The sequence below is a fragment of the Pangasianodon hypophthalmus genome, chromosome 27, assembly GCF_027358585.1.
Source record: "Pangasianodon hypophthalmus isolate fPanHyp1 chromosome 27, fPanHyp1.pri, whole genome shotgun sequence".
Classification (NCBI taxonomy): Eukaryota; Metazoa; Chordata; class Actinopteri; order Siluriformes; family Pangasiidae; genus Pangasianodon; species Pangasianodon hypophthalmus.
This window is the reverse complement of record NC_069736.1, coordinates 5,271,090-5,285,398: the sequence shown is the minus strand read 5'-3', so window position 1 is coordinate 5,285,398 and position 14,309 is coordinate 5,271,090. Positions and strand designations below refer to the sequence as shown.

The following is a 14,309-nucleotide window of genomic DNA, read 5'->3' as shown; positions in this document are numbered from 1 at the left end:
GTTGATTCTATTTCCATTATACATATTTTAAGAGTCATTTAAACCATAGGTTCCCTGACTAGAATAAAGCACTTACTAAAAATGAATGAATGAATGCCATCAACACGTCCAGTAAGCTCCAGTGTTAATCATCATGACCTTTGTTCCACAAGCTTAATATCTGACTGCACACATGATTGCTGATACACTGATATTAAGTTTTCTTTGAGGAAACAATTTCTGAGCATTCTTGGAAGGAGTCTCCAGTGTCAGCACTTTTTAACAGTCAGAGGTAAAGCTGAACCTTTAATTTTTAGAAAACACAGGAAGGTCTTGCACTTTCTGAATGTTAACATGACATTGCTAACATTAAATTTAAGAGAGAAAAAAAGAGGCTGGTGAGGGAAGGATGCTGTTTATATATTTGTAGTTGCTAGAACATAAGTGATAACAGGAACTAACTTGTTTTGTGGATGTACCACAAATTGTAACTATAAGTTGATAAACAATCAACTTTAATTAATAATGAAATGTTTGTATTGGTAAATTGCTTTGGTTTAAGGAGAATAAAATACTTTGGGATATGCTTTTATAGGAAAATAATCAACTGTGATTGAGAAACTACCCTACTGTGTTTTAGTCTTTATGTAGATTTGAATAAATGTGCCATTTTGACTCTAATTTCCACTAAATATAATACAGACAGCCCTCTGAGGCCATGAGCCACTTTTTACAGCATTTGTCCACTAGATGTTGCTCTAACTATAAGGTAACAATTTTTGCTATGGCCTTTGATTAATATTATATCTTAAAATAAGAGTCAGTCAACAATTCTGGTTGCCAACTGCAAATGGATCTGGGAAGCAATTTTTGTGCACTTTCTTTCCATCTATGTTCAACATAAAATGAATTTTGTGTCTCCTTGACAATGTGCCAGAGCCGAAAAGGTCACTTGTGTCACCGAGGCGTCGTTTCTGAGTGTGACTCAAGATCACTTCATTGTTTGTGCCAAGAGCTGTAGAGTTCCTGAGAGGAAATTCAACAGAGGCACAATGACACACACGGAGTTGCTACAGAGCATGATTTCTGGAAAGTTCTTGTTCAGAAATTCTTTTTGAACAAGAATGAAATGACAGAAGTGCTTTAAATGAAATGACAGAAGTGCTTTAAATGTTCAGGCTTGCTGAAAGATCATCTTACCATGGTTTGTTGCTAATTATATCACAGTGTTATGTAATTCAGCCAGGCTTGATATTTTCAGCAAATAAAGACATCAGGTAGACAGTCGTGTGCCATATTGATTTTATTACAAAAATAAAATACAAAGAGTACACAGCCGACTTCTTACTAACCCCTAGAGTTAGAATTTTCCACACACTTCTTTCTGATTTTCAGATTTTTTCCTCCCAATTCACTATCTTTTTTTTTTTTGGCTTGATCTAAGTGACAGCGAAAAAGAAAATGAACAGTTCTGTGCTCTTCAACGACTGCTTCTGTTAAGTAACAAATAAGTAACAAAGAAATTAAATGTGTACACGTTTTTAACTGAACTTACTGATATCATGGATTATGAAGCTAAAATATTAAGCAGTTGATGTGTGACAGAAATTCTGTCCTACTTGTGATCAGAGTATCAGACAAAAATGGCTTTATAAAAAGAGACCCTTCAGTCATACAGCCTTCGAAACAGGCTTACATAAGGACATGGCTCTATTACACCATGTCTACTCGCTGTCCTGCAAAGGCAATGGTTCAGATTTCAGTCCCAGAAAACTGGAGAAACAAAATTAGAAACCGGTTCCAACAACAGGATGCGTTCAGAGATCAACACAAAGCTGTGTATCGTGTGTAACGTGGCAGTAATGAATCATGAACTAAATCAACAGCGTGACGTGTACATACAGATGTTAATAAATCAACCAAGTCAGGGCGAGAGGGGTACACAAGACTGGCTGCGAGCCGAGTTATTTAAGTCACAGACTAACTTTTCACTCATCGCTTTTTCTTTTCCTTCCGTTCCCCTTTTTAAATGACAAAAGACACTTGATGTACAAAAGCGTTCGTGTACAAAACGATCGTAGTAGCAAATTATTTCTCATCTCTAAGTAGACGTCTACTGAGATGCAGTGCAATGTGGATTAAGAATAGTATTGCTTGTATTGACAACAACTGCAGAGCTTTTACCTTTCTTCTTTGCGTGCATAGCCTATAGTTAGATACAGTACAGAGATGTGAAGACACACAAACAAAAAAAAAAAAAAAAGGAGGGAGAGAGTGTGTGTGTGTGTGTGTGTGTGTGTGTGAGAGAGACAGAGAGAGCGAGGTGGGAATTTTTCCTTGGGAAAGCTTCATTGTGAAGAACAAGGCACGGCGAGTGTAAACATCCCCATCGGATGTGTTATGGAAACTGAAACGGAGTTGAATCAGGGCTAAATTCTTGGGAGAGAGAGCGAGGTGCTGAGGGTGAAACAGAATCTAAACTTCCCTGAAATGCTGCAAAGTTTTCCCTCTAAACCACAAGGTCTGAAGTGGTTTATAGTCAGGGACTCCCTTAGCTTTATTTTAAAGTCCACAGACCCCTGAACAGCTTTAAAATCAGTATAGTAATATTTTCATTTATTGTCAGGGCCATAAAGCTTTCCGTTCCTGAACGGTCCACCAACAGAATGCAAGGTGCCCTTACCTGTTTTTGAAATGCATTCAATTCTGACAATGTATAACTAAATATATATAGATATATATAAAAAAAAAACTATTTAAAAAAAAAAAATAAGAATCACAGACCGCATTTTGAGAATCACTGCTCTAAACCTTTGGTCAAAACACTTGCAGATCCTTCGCCATGGTTTCTGTCGCCACGTTCATGCTGTTTGGTGAAATGGGACCAGGGAGAGAGATGCAGTCACGCAATTCTCCCCATTACACACATCTCCAGATAGATTCACACATATTCCCACAGGTACACAGACAGAGAGAGACAGAGAGATCATTGCACATCTCTAAGTACATATACAGATATATATATATACACAAAATTGCAGAAACATGGCAGCCATTTAACAACCAACCAACCACGATGCTTTCGGCAAACAGCGGCCTTGAAATATACAATCGTTTCCATAATTTGCAATAGTCACATGAACCTTTACATAAGCTAAATTACGTTCTAGCCCTTATTTGAGAAAAGAAAAAAAAAACTAGCGCCATACTGTTTGGGCAAAATTTGCCACAGATTATATGAGGAAGCTAAATGCTTCATTCCCTAAAAATTAAAAAAAAAAAAAAAACAAACAAAAAAAAAAACTACCAAATCTCGTTCAGATCATAATGCTACTCAGAAGACATGCAACTTTGCATCTACACAACCACATGCATCAGCAAACTTTTCTCAAACCACCACGGTCATTCCAGTATGGAAGCCCAATTCCACCAAGTACAAAAAAAAATATTTTATACAATATTTTTTCTTTATTTTTGCCAGTAGCAGTATTATCTCCAATTTTTGACTTACTATCTCAAAGTTCTGAAAATTTGGCTTATGTCATGTCAAAGATTTAACTCTCAAATTTCTTACCTATCTGAAAATTCTGATTTACATCAAAATTTTGACCTCTCTTAAAATGCTGACTTGCTGTCTTCCTCTCTTAAAATTCTGACTTATTTCAAAGATTTTACTTGCTATCTCAAAATCTGACTTCTCAAAAATCTGACTAATAGTAAAAACTGCAAAACAAGTTTTTTTTTTTTACTTTATACCAAAATAATGATTTTCCTAACTGCGAGATCATTTTAAGGAAACAATTGTGATCGTTTAATAGGAGACAGCCCCTAACCTCTGATCCCATCTTCAGACATTAATCACTTGGTTCTACCATCTATTCACACACAAGGAATGGAAGTGATGTAGCTAACTGAAGAGGAATTGTTTGCTGGATAGTATGTGGAAAACGTATATGTTTAACAGGAATAGCAGGTGTACTATGTGTACTACGAGTTCACCAAATGATACACACTTTGAACAGCTATATATGTTAGATATCATGCCAGTGAGCTAGTTACCCACCTACAAAGCTAGCTAATTGGGTTATCCTGTTAAACAGCTTTGACCTATGCACTACATAAAACTAAAATAAGGCCACTTTATTGCATAGACCCACCATGTCAAAATTTTGAAATAGGTCAAAATCTGTGAGATAATAAATCCAACATTTGAGATGATAATTCTAAACTTTGACATACTGCTGCTGCTGCCAAAAATAAGAGGGAAAATGTTATGCAATTATATTCTTACATGGCAGAAATTAGCATCCATATTCCAGAAACATGGAAAAATGGAAAAATATCTACACTACTGAAAGCACATATACCGCACGCTCACTTTTCCTGTTTGAAATCACCTGAACTATAACCATAATATGAAAAATCAATTATCTACACCTCAGAGGCTCTAAACCTAAAGTGGAATTTTCCGGAAATAATTCTAGAGCGCGGTTTTGCTATAAAAACTTCTATGTATGGATTAAGATCTATAAAGACATTTGTGGGTTTTTCATTACCACAATGAGGCAGCACCACCAGTTCATCTGCCGTATGATCAAAATGTTCTGATTCGCATTACAGTCACCTAGCAAAGCAGCTTCCTGGTGCATCAAAACATTTTTTCGATTCTATTCCGCACCATGGTAACAGACTTCAACATCTTCACAGGTTATGAATACACACAAATTATGCGAAATTATGAGATTAAATGAAAACAAGCCACGCAAACGAATCGATTTATCCAACCAGTTAGAGTAATAAGAGCAAGTGCTAATAATAGTCAATCAGTGCACTCGAGTGGTGAAGCTGAAAGTGGATCGAAAGCGAGGACGATGTGAGAGCTGAGCATCGTTCTGCTCCAATTACACACGCCAACATGTGTTTCATGTGTTCCACAGGATCGTTGATGTTGGCGTGTCTTTTAAAGTGCAAGAAGCACACACACGGCTGCCTTCATCCTACTGAGGAATTCCCATATGAGTGGAAAATATCAAGTGGTTCACACTACTTCAGAGGGCCTCATTTATCAAACTGGATATGAATGAATTTAGTGGTAAATTGTTCAGAATAGCATTTACACAAGAAATTCATGAAAACTCAGTTAGTTTGGAAAAAAACCATTCACATATATATCCTACGAGAGCTCCTAAGTCTATACTAGCCGACTCGCTGCAGTGGCTGAACTGCATCACTGGAAGATTTAGCACACGCTGCGGTTAAGGTGGCGCTCTTTCACCATTCAGTCACCATCTCGTTGTTTTCAGCTCACTGTGAGCTTTGTCTTTTATGGAGTTTTGTGGGCGTGCCATGAACTTGTTGGGTAATTTACGACTGGCATTTATCAACATACAGATGCGAGTAAATCAGCTTCACTGAAACTTCTGTAAATTTGGTGGGAGTTTTTAGTTCGGTTTGGCTTACGAAAACAAAAACCCTTACTAAAAGTTCGATAAATGAGGCCCAGTGCTTGCAGATGGCCAGCCGAAAGAGTGTACCCAGACCCCGGTGCAGTCGTGCGGCACAATCCAAAACAAAAACAACACATCAATACATCCGTGAATAAAACTCTGTCTGAAGCCACGCAAACATGGGTCAAAATAGCAGCACTGGCTGAGACTCCGCGTTTCTGCCAACACCTCTCCGACACATCACATCTGTACTCACCACATCTGTAGTATATGTGCGACTGCCGTGGAAAAGATTTTTAACACGTTCTCCCATACAAGAACGAAAAACCTGTTTACACAAACCTGGATGCTGAACTGTATGAATAAACGTCAGCGGTGCCAACATTGCTAACAAGGAAATCATAGCATTTTATTGCAAAACCTTGTCGGTTTATCATGTCGTTGGATGAGATGGCTAATTTTATTTCCAGATGTGCCCCAAGCAACAGAAAAAATTGTGACAAAATTCAAGTGTGATGCTACATCACAATAAGTAGCCCCTCCATTTTTTAACCGACTAACGAGACCCTAGCTCCGCCCTCATTTTCTATTGGCTCACAAGACCAAGGCTCATGAATTCAGTGGTCGAAGTTCACCCAGATAAAGTCAGCGCAATGTGAAAGTAACCACTACCAGAGGTACATGCATCTTTCACGTCTTGTCTCCGTTCCCCTTCAGTGTATTGGCTTTTCAGCCGTACGAATTTTATTTACAATTGCTTTGACTGCTGCTTATCTGCAAAAATAGAAAAGCGTAGTTTTCAGGTGTCTGCCCTATCAAAAATTGTAAATGCTATGGCATAGTTGGCACCTCTGCTGTACTTAGAAAAGAAAGTAAACACTGCTTACACAAAACTAAATGGAAGCCTAAGGGCAGCTGTTGAACTGCGCTAATGAATGTTTATGCAAAATGTATTTTTGTACAGCGCTCTCATGAATCCTTCGCTCTAAAGTGATCATAAATGAAGCTCTGAAAATTCTTTAAAATATTTTTCATCTCTTCACTGGAGGAAATATGCACATTTATTAACATTTTAACACATTTATTAAAAGAATACAACAACTGCCCTTATAAGACTGCCATTATAAGTCAGTTTTGTAGAAACAGGTTTTTGTGGGGTATTTTTTCTACATGTCGGTTGTTTTAATCGCACACACACTACAGATTTGGTAAAAAAAAGATTGAAAAATATGCTGGAGTATTCCTTTAAAGCAACTCAGTCACTTACAAAAGTGGTATAAAATGTGAGTTTCGTTTCTCAAGTGGCAGTTACAAAATCCGGGCCCACGTTAAAAGGTTCACGTTGAAGTATTCAAAGTTATCATTCCACTTCAGGTTTCTTAAAACACAATACATGCCATTTCTTGGCAGGAAAAAAAAAATCCTTGCTATTAGAAGCTATTAAAACCCCTTGTTACGTATTACGCACTGGATTACATTTATTTTGGTGAGAAGGCAGTTGCCAACTAATTTTTTTTTAAATAAATGCTAACTTTACAGGCATATGGTCCAAGGGAGCTAAAGCTGAAGCTGGCAGTGTCACTCCTAAATAAATAGGTCAAAATGTCAAAATCTTCTTCATCCCATATGCTGCCTTCAGACCCACACTGGGGTAGAAATTATTCTGGAGCGTAAACGAAACTTTAATTTGAGATCGCTAAGGCTGCTTTCACACTCGGCCAGTGTGTGTTTTGTATTTTATTCAGTCACACTGGATACACAGCTTCAAAAGTTGAAAAAGTTTGACTTCACGGAAAAACGTCCTTTGCTGTCTAGGTTTTTTTGTTTGTTTTTTTAAAACCTCCTGACCAATCAGGTCGCAAGTTAGTGGGCAAGCAAGAAAAACCAACATGGAGGACAGAATGCTGGCGAAAAATTAGTCTGGTTAGAGAGGAGATTTATGTCAAAAATCAACAATTGGCAATATTACAACATAGCAACATAACTAAAAAGAACAACTTGTGTATTTTTGAGATATTTACATTTTTGGTATGCAATGTGGCATTCCTAATTTAACTGTAGCTGTATACAAGCACGTTGCACAAGCAGCTCAAATTCTCTAAATTTTCTGCCTCCAATGTTACAAAGAAGATAAACAACCTCCTCTTCAAAAAAAAAAAAAAAACCCTAGTGTGAAAGCAGCCTAATTAAAGAGGCCTGGGTATTTTTCCCTCATTTCCACAATAAGGCAAAATCTCCAATGCTGCAAGACTAGTAATGCACCTGCTATCACCTGTGAAACAGGGGTGGATAATGTCATGCGTGTTCTCACTTCTATTTAAATCATTTACTTTTTTAATAGTTTGAATAAGAAAAAGAAAGTCGTTATATTGTGGCACTGCTGTTTTGCTGGTGTGTGGTTAGTATCAAGTCAGTATTTTGTTATATCACCCATCCCTATGTTAAGATGTTAATAAAAACTCAAATCACTGCGGTTTACGCCAACTCTACCCTGCATCATTTTCACAATAAATGCGAACAAGCTATGTCATGTATGCAAAGCACAGAGTGTGTAACGGTGTCTTTCTGTGGCTCTCCTGCGGAAGGTGTTCTTACGGTTATCTAATCTTCAGTGTGTGGCTCTGTTCCTGAGGGATGAAGCTCAGCTGATGTCAGCCCCACAGCTGCACTCTATTTAACAGAGCCTTGTGAAAAACAAAGCGTGCAGTCAGACTCGTCCTGGTGCACTGTTTCAAGCTCTGTCTTTCAGCCTCCGTGCAAGGAAAGTCAGTGACCGACAGGCCATGACGCCATGGCTGAACTGAAATGTCACACAGAAGGGGGAAAAATAAGGGGTGTCCCATTCCAGGCCACAAAGACAAGTGAGATATTTGGTTAACTGAAATGTGAAGGAGCTTCAAAGCATGGCTCTTTCTTTCTTCTCACTTTTTTTTCTCCCAAAAAAAGCAAAAACAAGAGCGCTTCAACCCACTAAATACAAAAATCTCCTCTAGAAAAAACCTAATTTTGTTATTGTTAGTGGTAACATAAGAGCAAAGTCCTTATTTTTATTCAGTTGTTATTCGAATGGCAAAACATGCCAACACCCTGCCTTGTGCACTTCAAGGTTGCCTTAGAGGTTGGCTCGAAAAAAACATAAAAACGACGCCAACCACGACAAAGCCGTATGCCCTTCAACTGCAGGCAACGTTACGCGTCATGTGACTCACACCACATGATCTCCATTGGATGTTGGTGAGTGTGAGATCTCTTTGGGTCTGAGAGCCTGTCTCTCCGAGCAGCAGCTCCCACCAGGCACCTGACACATCCTGCCCTCGTCCTCCTCCATCCCGGAGCACTCATCTGTGTCCAGCTGGCACACACACATCTCGATGCCCGAGTCACCCGTCACGTGTCTCCGTCTGGTGTTTAGCTCCTCCTCCAGGGGGACATCTGGCTCTTCATGCTCTGTGCATTCTGATTGGGCTGCGGCTGCTGCGAGATTCGGTTCCTGCAAATCACAAGCGTCGTTCTCCGTCTGCGCTGCCTCCAACACCACGGCTGACTCTGAACAACTGACAGTCGGCTGAGTGCAGGTTGGGATTTCTGGAGGATTCTCGGAGTAAGGTGGAGGAGGGGTGGGAGGGTGGCCTACTACTTCCTCATAGTCAGGGAGCTTGCAGTCCGTCCAGAAGCCTTAAATGGAAAGAAAAGTGTGCCAGGTCAGATACCTGAGGCCCTTTGAGCAGTGAGGCTAAGGGTCTTGCACAAGAACTAAGTTAGGGAAAGACAGAACAGGTACACTACAAATATAACTTAGAAATATTCAAAAAATACTCTTTGTGTGTATTCATTTGACAGCGAGCCTGAAAACATTCCAATGTCACGTCAACTTCTAACATCTTAAAAAGGCTAAACTTTACGTGTTACTCCTCCTATTGTGTAACCTCACCTCAAGCTCCAGAATATAGCGATATCTGAATAACGTCAAACTTTTCAAATAATAATTTTTTTTTCTTTTTTGGGCAAACATAAGATGGTGTGTCTGTCTAACAGGGAGAATCGAGGACGAGACACAGTAAGTTTGACGAATGCAGTAATCCCCGCCAAGGGTGCCAATACTTTAATCTTGGCAAATACTGACAAAACATTAAACTTTTTCAGATGATTATAAAATACAACATGAAAGACTCCATCACTGTTATAATACACAGGTTTCCCAACACCATTATATTACACCCTATGTAGTGAGCATATATAGTCAACAGAATGTCATTTGGACGTCAGCCTCTTTGTGTTGGATGATTTTTAAATTGATTCTGTTTTGGCTAAGAAATGTGAAATAAAGATTAAGATCAGCAACAGCAAAGCATTAATGTGGGTAAATAAACGAAAGTGAAAAGAATGAAAATAGATGTGGGGAGCATTACACTTTACATACCTCCACGTGTATCTCCACCCCTAGCTCCACTACATGAATAGTCTAATCTCTCATATAGAAAACATTTTTTGGTTACACCTACGTGAGCAATTGAAAGAAACTAAACCATTAAAAAAAAAAAGGTACATCACGCCCAAGCTGAGCAGTGAGAAAGCTACGTGAAAGGTTACCAAATGCTGAGCTGATAAACTTGCAACTTAATCAGCACGACCTTGTGATCCTCATAGAGATGTAATCAGCGCATACTAGTTTGTTCAGTCATTTCCGAGCTGAGGCTGCAGAGTTAAACGTGCCAAAAACACCCCCCCAAACCCCTCTGCAATCACATCAGATCAGATCAGATCAGTGGTCAGAGAGTCATACTTACGCAGGTTTAGGGGTGGTGGAGAGATGAAGGAGCTGGAGGCTCCCTGATAGGCCATGAGGCTGATCTCTCTCTGCCTCTGTTCCTGCTGCAGGCGCATCTTAACACGCCGGTGTCTGTATGCACAGCAGCAGCTCAGCATGATGATCAGAGTCCAGACCAGCCAAAACCCTGAATATACACACACAAGCGCATAGTTTCTTTAAAAAAAAAATTGAAATACAGTTCTTCACCAGCACCTATTAACTGTTCCCGCTACATACAGAGGCGGTTTGCTGTTTTCAGGTTAGCTAAAGATCCATTCACACTACATATGTTTACTTACACGCTTATGATTCTTAGAAACAAAAAGATTAACATTACACACCAACAGATGCATTTAGATTTGAGTACATGTGTACTCATGTGTACCAGTCTGCCCCCAAATTCAGCCTGACAAAAAGACATTAGAAAGCCAAGAGGAGAAAACAAAGCCGGGCAGTGTAGGACACTCACACCACAGCTCGTAGTAATACGTGCAGCACTCCGTCTCGCCGCAACAGTAGCCCATCTCACATCTGTACTTCTCATTGTTCACCCCGAAACAGAACTCCTTGCCCTGCGAAATCATAAATAATAACAATAACAACACATAAAATAACAATATTTACATTACATGCACATATTACATATTACCAATAATGTGATAACTGCAAAATAACACTAACTGGAGATATAATTCAATCAACATGTTTATATGCACTTCAGTGCTACGATAATAGGACTGAACTAAGTATACATGAATCAGTCAGTAATCAGATTTCTGCTAGTAGCATCACTAAAAATAGTGAAGCAATTAGTTTAGTTATACTTCCTATAATAAAAGGCGAAGCATCATTTCTTTCTAAATCCAGTTGCTTATAAATATTTAAACTAGTTTACTGACATCAGATTGATTACATTGTTTCATTATGTTAACAAACATAGTCTATATTTAATCCATCACACCCACATTATACTTCTTATTGGTTGTTTGGTTGGAAGCAGATTCGCCTCAAAATTACTGCCTGCTAATGAGTCATCTTTCTTTACTGGTAAATATTTATTTCAGAGGTTGCAAATTTCACATGACATAACCCTTCTGGTAGCAGTCTGTGTTTTAATATTAAAACTGAGGTATACATTATTCCTATTTTATGGAAGCCCATTATATTGAAGTGCTATGTCAATATTTTAACTTACTATCCTGTCCATTAAAAATATCTGGCTTACTTCCTTATCTGGGAAACGTACTGATAAACTGTGGCTTGTTAGATATTAAGTCAAAATAACAAGATAATATGGAAAAAATAACTACATAATAAATCACAATAATGGAATATTAAGTCAGAATATTAACACTATATTGAAATAATGAGATATTAAGCTGAAATAATTCCATATTATCTTTAAATAAGTTAGTAAGTAGAAATAATCCTATAGCACTTCAAATTGTGTTTGGAGGCTTCTGTACTCTTTTACAGAAAACTAATATCACTAAAACCTAAGATATCAGATATACATGCACTAAATAACCCGATTATTGGGCTAAAATACAGGTGTCTTTATCAGATTTCTCTAAATAATATTCACATATTTAAAGTGCATGCTGTTTACAAGACCACTTAAGTAAGCTGATAACCACCAGATAATGGAGTATTCTGCTTGTAAACACATTTATTGTTTGAATTTAAGCATAAATTTTGAAGTATGTAAAGGATTAGTTATCCTCCATAATGCATCAAATTGTGACTTATTCTGTAGACACATGAAGTAGAAATAAATAGACAAAAATAATTTGCATTTGTACACACTATCCAACAGAACAGGAGCAGAAATCATTTTCTGTAATGTCTTTCTTTCCATTTGCTTTCCAGGAAGGTTTTACACAAATAAACAATCCATGTAAAGTTTTAGTTAAGTTAAATTGATTTATTCGGTGTAAGAAAATTAAAAATGATCAGAAAAAGTGATTGATTAAGCTATAAAATAAAGGACAACCAATTCTTAGGTCCAGTGTAAGGCTTCTTTTAAGTTCTGTAAGTGAAACTGCTTGAAAACATTTGAAAAACAAAAATAAGGAATATCAAATTATATTCTTTTGTAGTTTAAATGACACATTTAGACAAATTTAGACAAAAATTAAACAAATGAGAAAGTCGGCTAGTTTCTCAGGAACTTGGCACAGCAATTAGCCAGCTCGCTAGTTCATATAATCAAAAAAATAACGCTACTCGCCTTTATTATAGCCGGCTTGCTAGCTAACAAATAATTACATTTTATGGAAATAATAAATAAAATTACAACGAGATAGCAGTTCAGCTCATTAATTTAGCCAACTTGGAATGTAACTTCAAACATGAACCGAATGTCAACTTTTACAAACGTCTATTCATAATTCACAACAACCGAACTATTGTTCACCTTGATGCTGTTGCCGTTAGCCGGCTAGTTCCGTGTCAGGCTAACACTGCTAGCTTTCATAAACTGAGCAGAAGGAGATAAAAAGACTTTCCATTAAAGACTAACAAATATTCTGCGTCATTATGAATACTGGGGGAAAAAAATAGCTGGCTAAAACTCGGTGTCATGTCGTCCTTCTCCGGTTAATCTTTTAGCCATTTGAATTCAGTGCCCAGTTTCTTTTATGTCGAAAACAAAAACAGTGCACAATAGAGGGCCTGCGTCCAGCTGTGAGCCCGGAGCTCGAGTTACACAAGCAGCCGCATCCAAAGCGCTCAGCTCGGCTTACCTGCGCCAAACAGGTCCCTGTGCAAAGCAAACCCACGACAGAACCCAGCGTTTTCTGCCTCATCTTCGCTAAGAAAGCGCCGGAAACCATACAGAAATGAATTTTTAAAACAATTAATCGGTAGAATAACCGACACAAAGGTCGAGAGACATATTTTTGTTTCCAGTCGAGTCGCACTGAGGCAAGCCCCTTGAAAGCAATACCCAAAAGAGCGCACCGCAATTCGGCTGTAGGGGGCGACTTTCCCTCATGTTTCCACTGGTGACACTTTCACATCACTCCTGAGGAGATTGTTTAAACTATTAATGCTAAAATTATTATTATGGTATAGTCCTAGGCTTATTTCATTTTCTAATCTACTGGCTTTATCCTGGTTCGGATGGAGGTGAATCTGGAGCCTCTCCTGGGAAAACTGGGAGAGAAATGGGGAATATATTCACACACTCATTCACAATCTAAAGTAGCCAATCCATCTACCAGCACGTTTTTGGGGACGTGAGAGGAAACCAGAGTACCCAGAGGAAACCAATGCAGGGAGAACACACAGAGAACATGCAAAACCCTTTCTAATCGAGTTCAGGATCGAACCGGGGACCTGTGCGGTCGCAATGCTACCCGCTGACCAAGGTGCCACTCTCATTCATCCTAGACACCCACTTTATCCTGCTCAGGCTGGATCTGGAAGCTATCCTGGGAACACCGGAAGAGTACACCTTAGATGGGACGCCAGTCCATCTCAGGACACCAAGCACACACGCATTCATACCAAGAGTAGCAAAATCCATATTTCCTTGGAGGTGGGAGGAAACCTGTACAGGCACAGGGAGAACATGTGAAAATCCGCACAGACAGTAATCCAAGCGCAGGACTGAACCCGGACCCTGGAGTTTATTATCTTAAAAACAAATGTAGAAAATCTCAACTGGAATCTAACTGCGAGTTTATTAAAACCAAGAAAAACACTGTTTATATAACACAAGATGGTTCATGATGGCGGAAAGTTCAGAATGAGAAGCAAAATCTTTAATGACTTCCACAATTAAATATGATGTGGTTAATCTTTCTTTAAACTGTCATCAAATGAATCTATGCTGTTCTCATAAAGGGCTGGATTTTTCTAATGGAAAGGGGTCCCTGATGTGTAGATAATAAAACATGAGTGAATGCTGGTATAGGAAAATAATCAATGACCACCCTGTGTGATGCATTACAACCCCAAAGGTGATTATTTTCCAATAACAGCACAGCCTGAAGTCTTTTATTCCTTTTATACCACAGCTATTTACCAATGACTCCAATTTGTTATAAATCAAAGAATGGCACCTTGTA

At 38.5% G+C, this 14,309-nt stretch overlaps 1 protein-coding gene across 1 annotated transcript; it reads right to left on the bottom strand.

Moving 5' to 3' along the window:
• Nucleotides 1–1,267: 1,267 nt before the first annotated feature.
• wbp1 (WW domain binding protein 1) lies at nt 1,268–13,208 on the bottom strand. The gene is made up of 4 exons (XM_026922002.3): nt 12,981–13,208; nt 10,706–10,808; nt 10,214–10,381; nt 1,268–9,101 (listed from the first exon to the last, which is right to left on the bottom strand). The coding sequence occupies exons 1-4, from the start codon at nt 13,068–13,070 to the stop codon at nt 8,632–8,634; spliced, it is 831 nt and encodes a 276-aa protein (XP_026777803.1). The 5' UTR covers nt 13,071–13,208; the 3' UTR covers nt 1,268–8,631.
• Nucleotides 13,209–14,309: the final 1,101 nt, after the last annotated feature.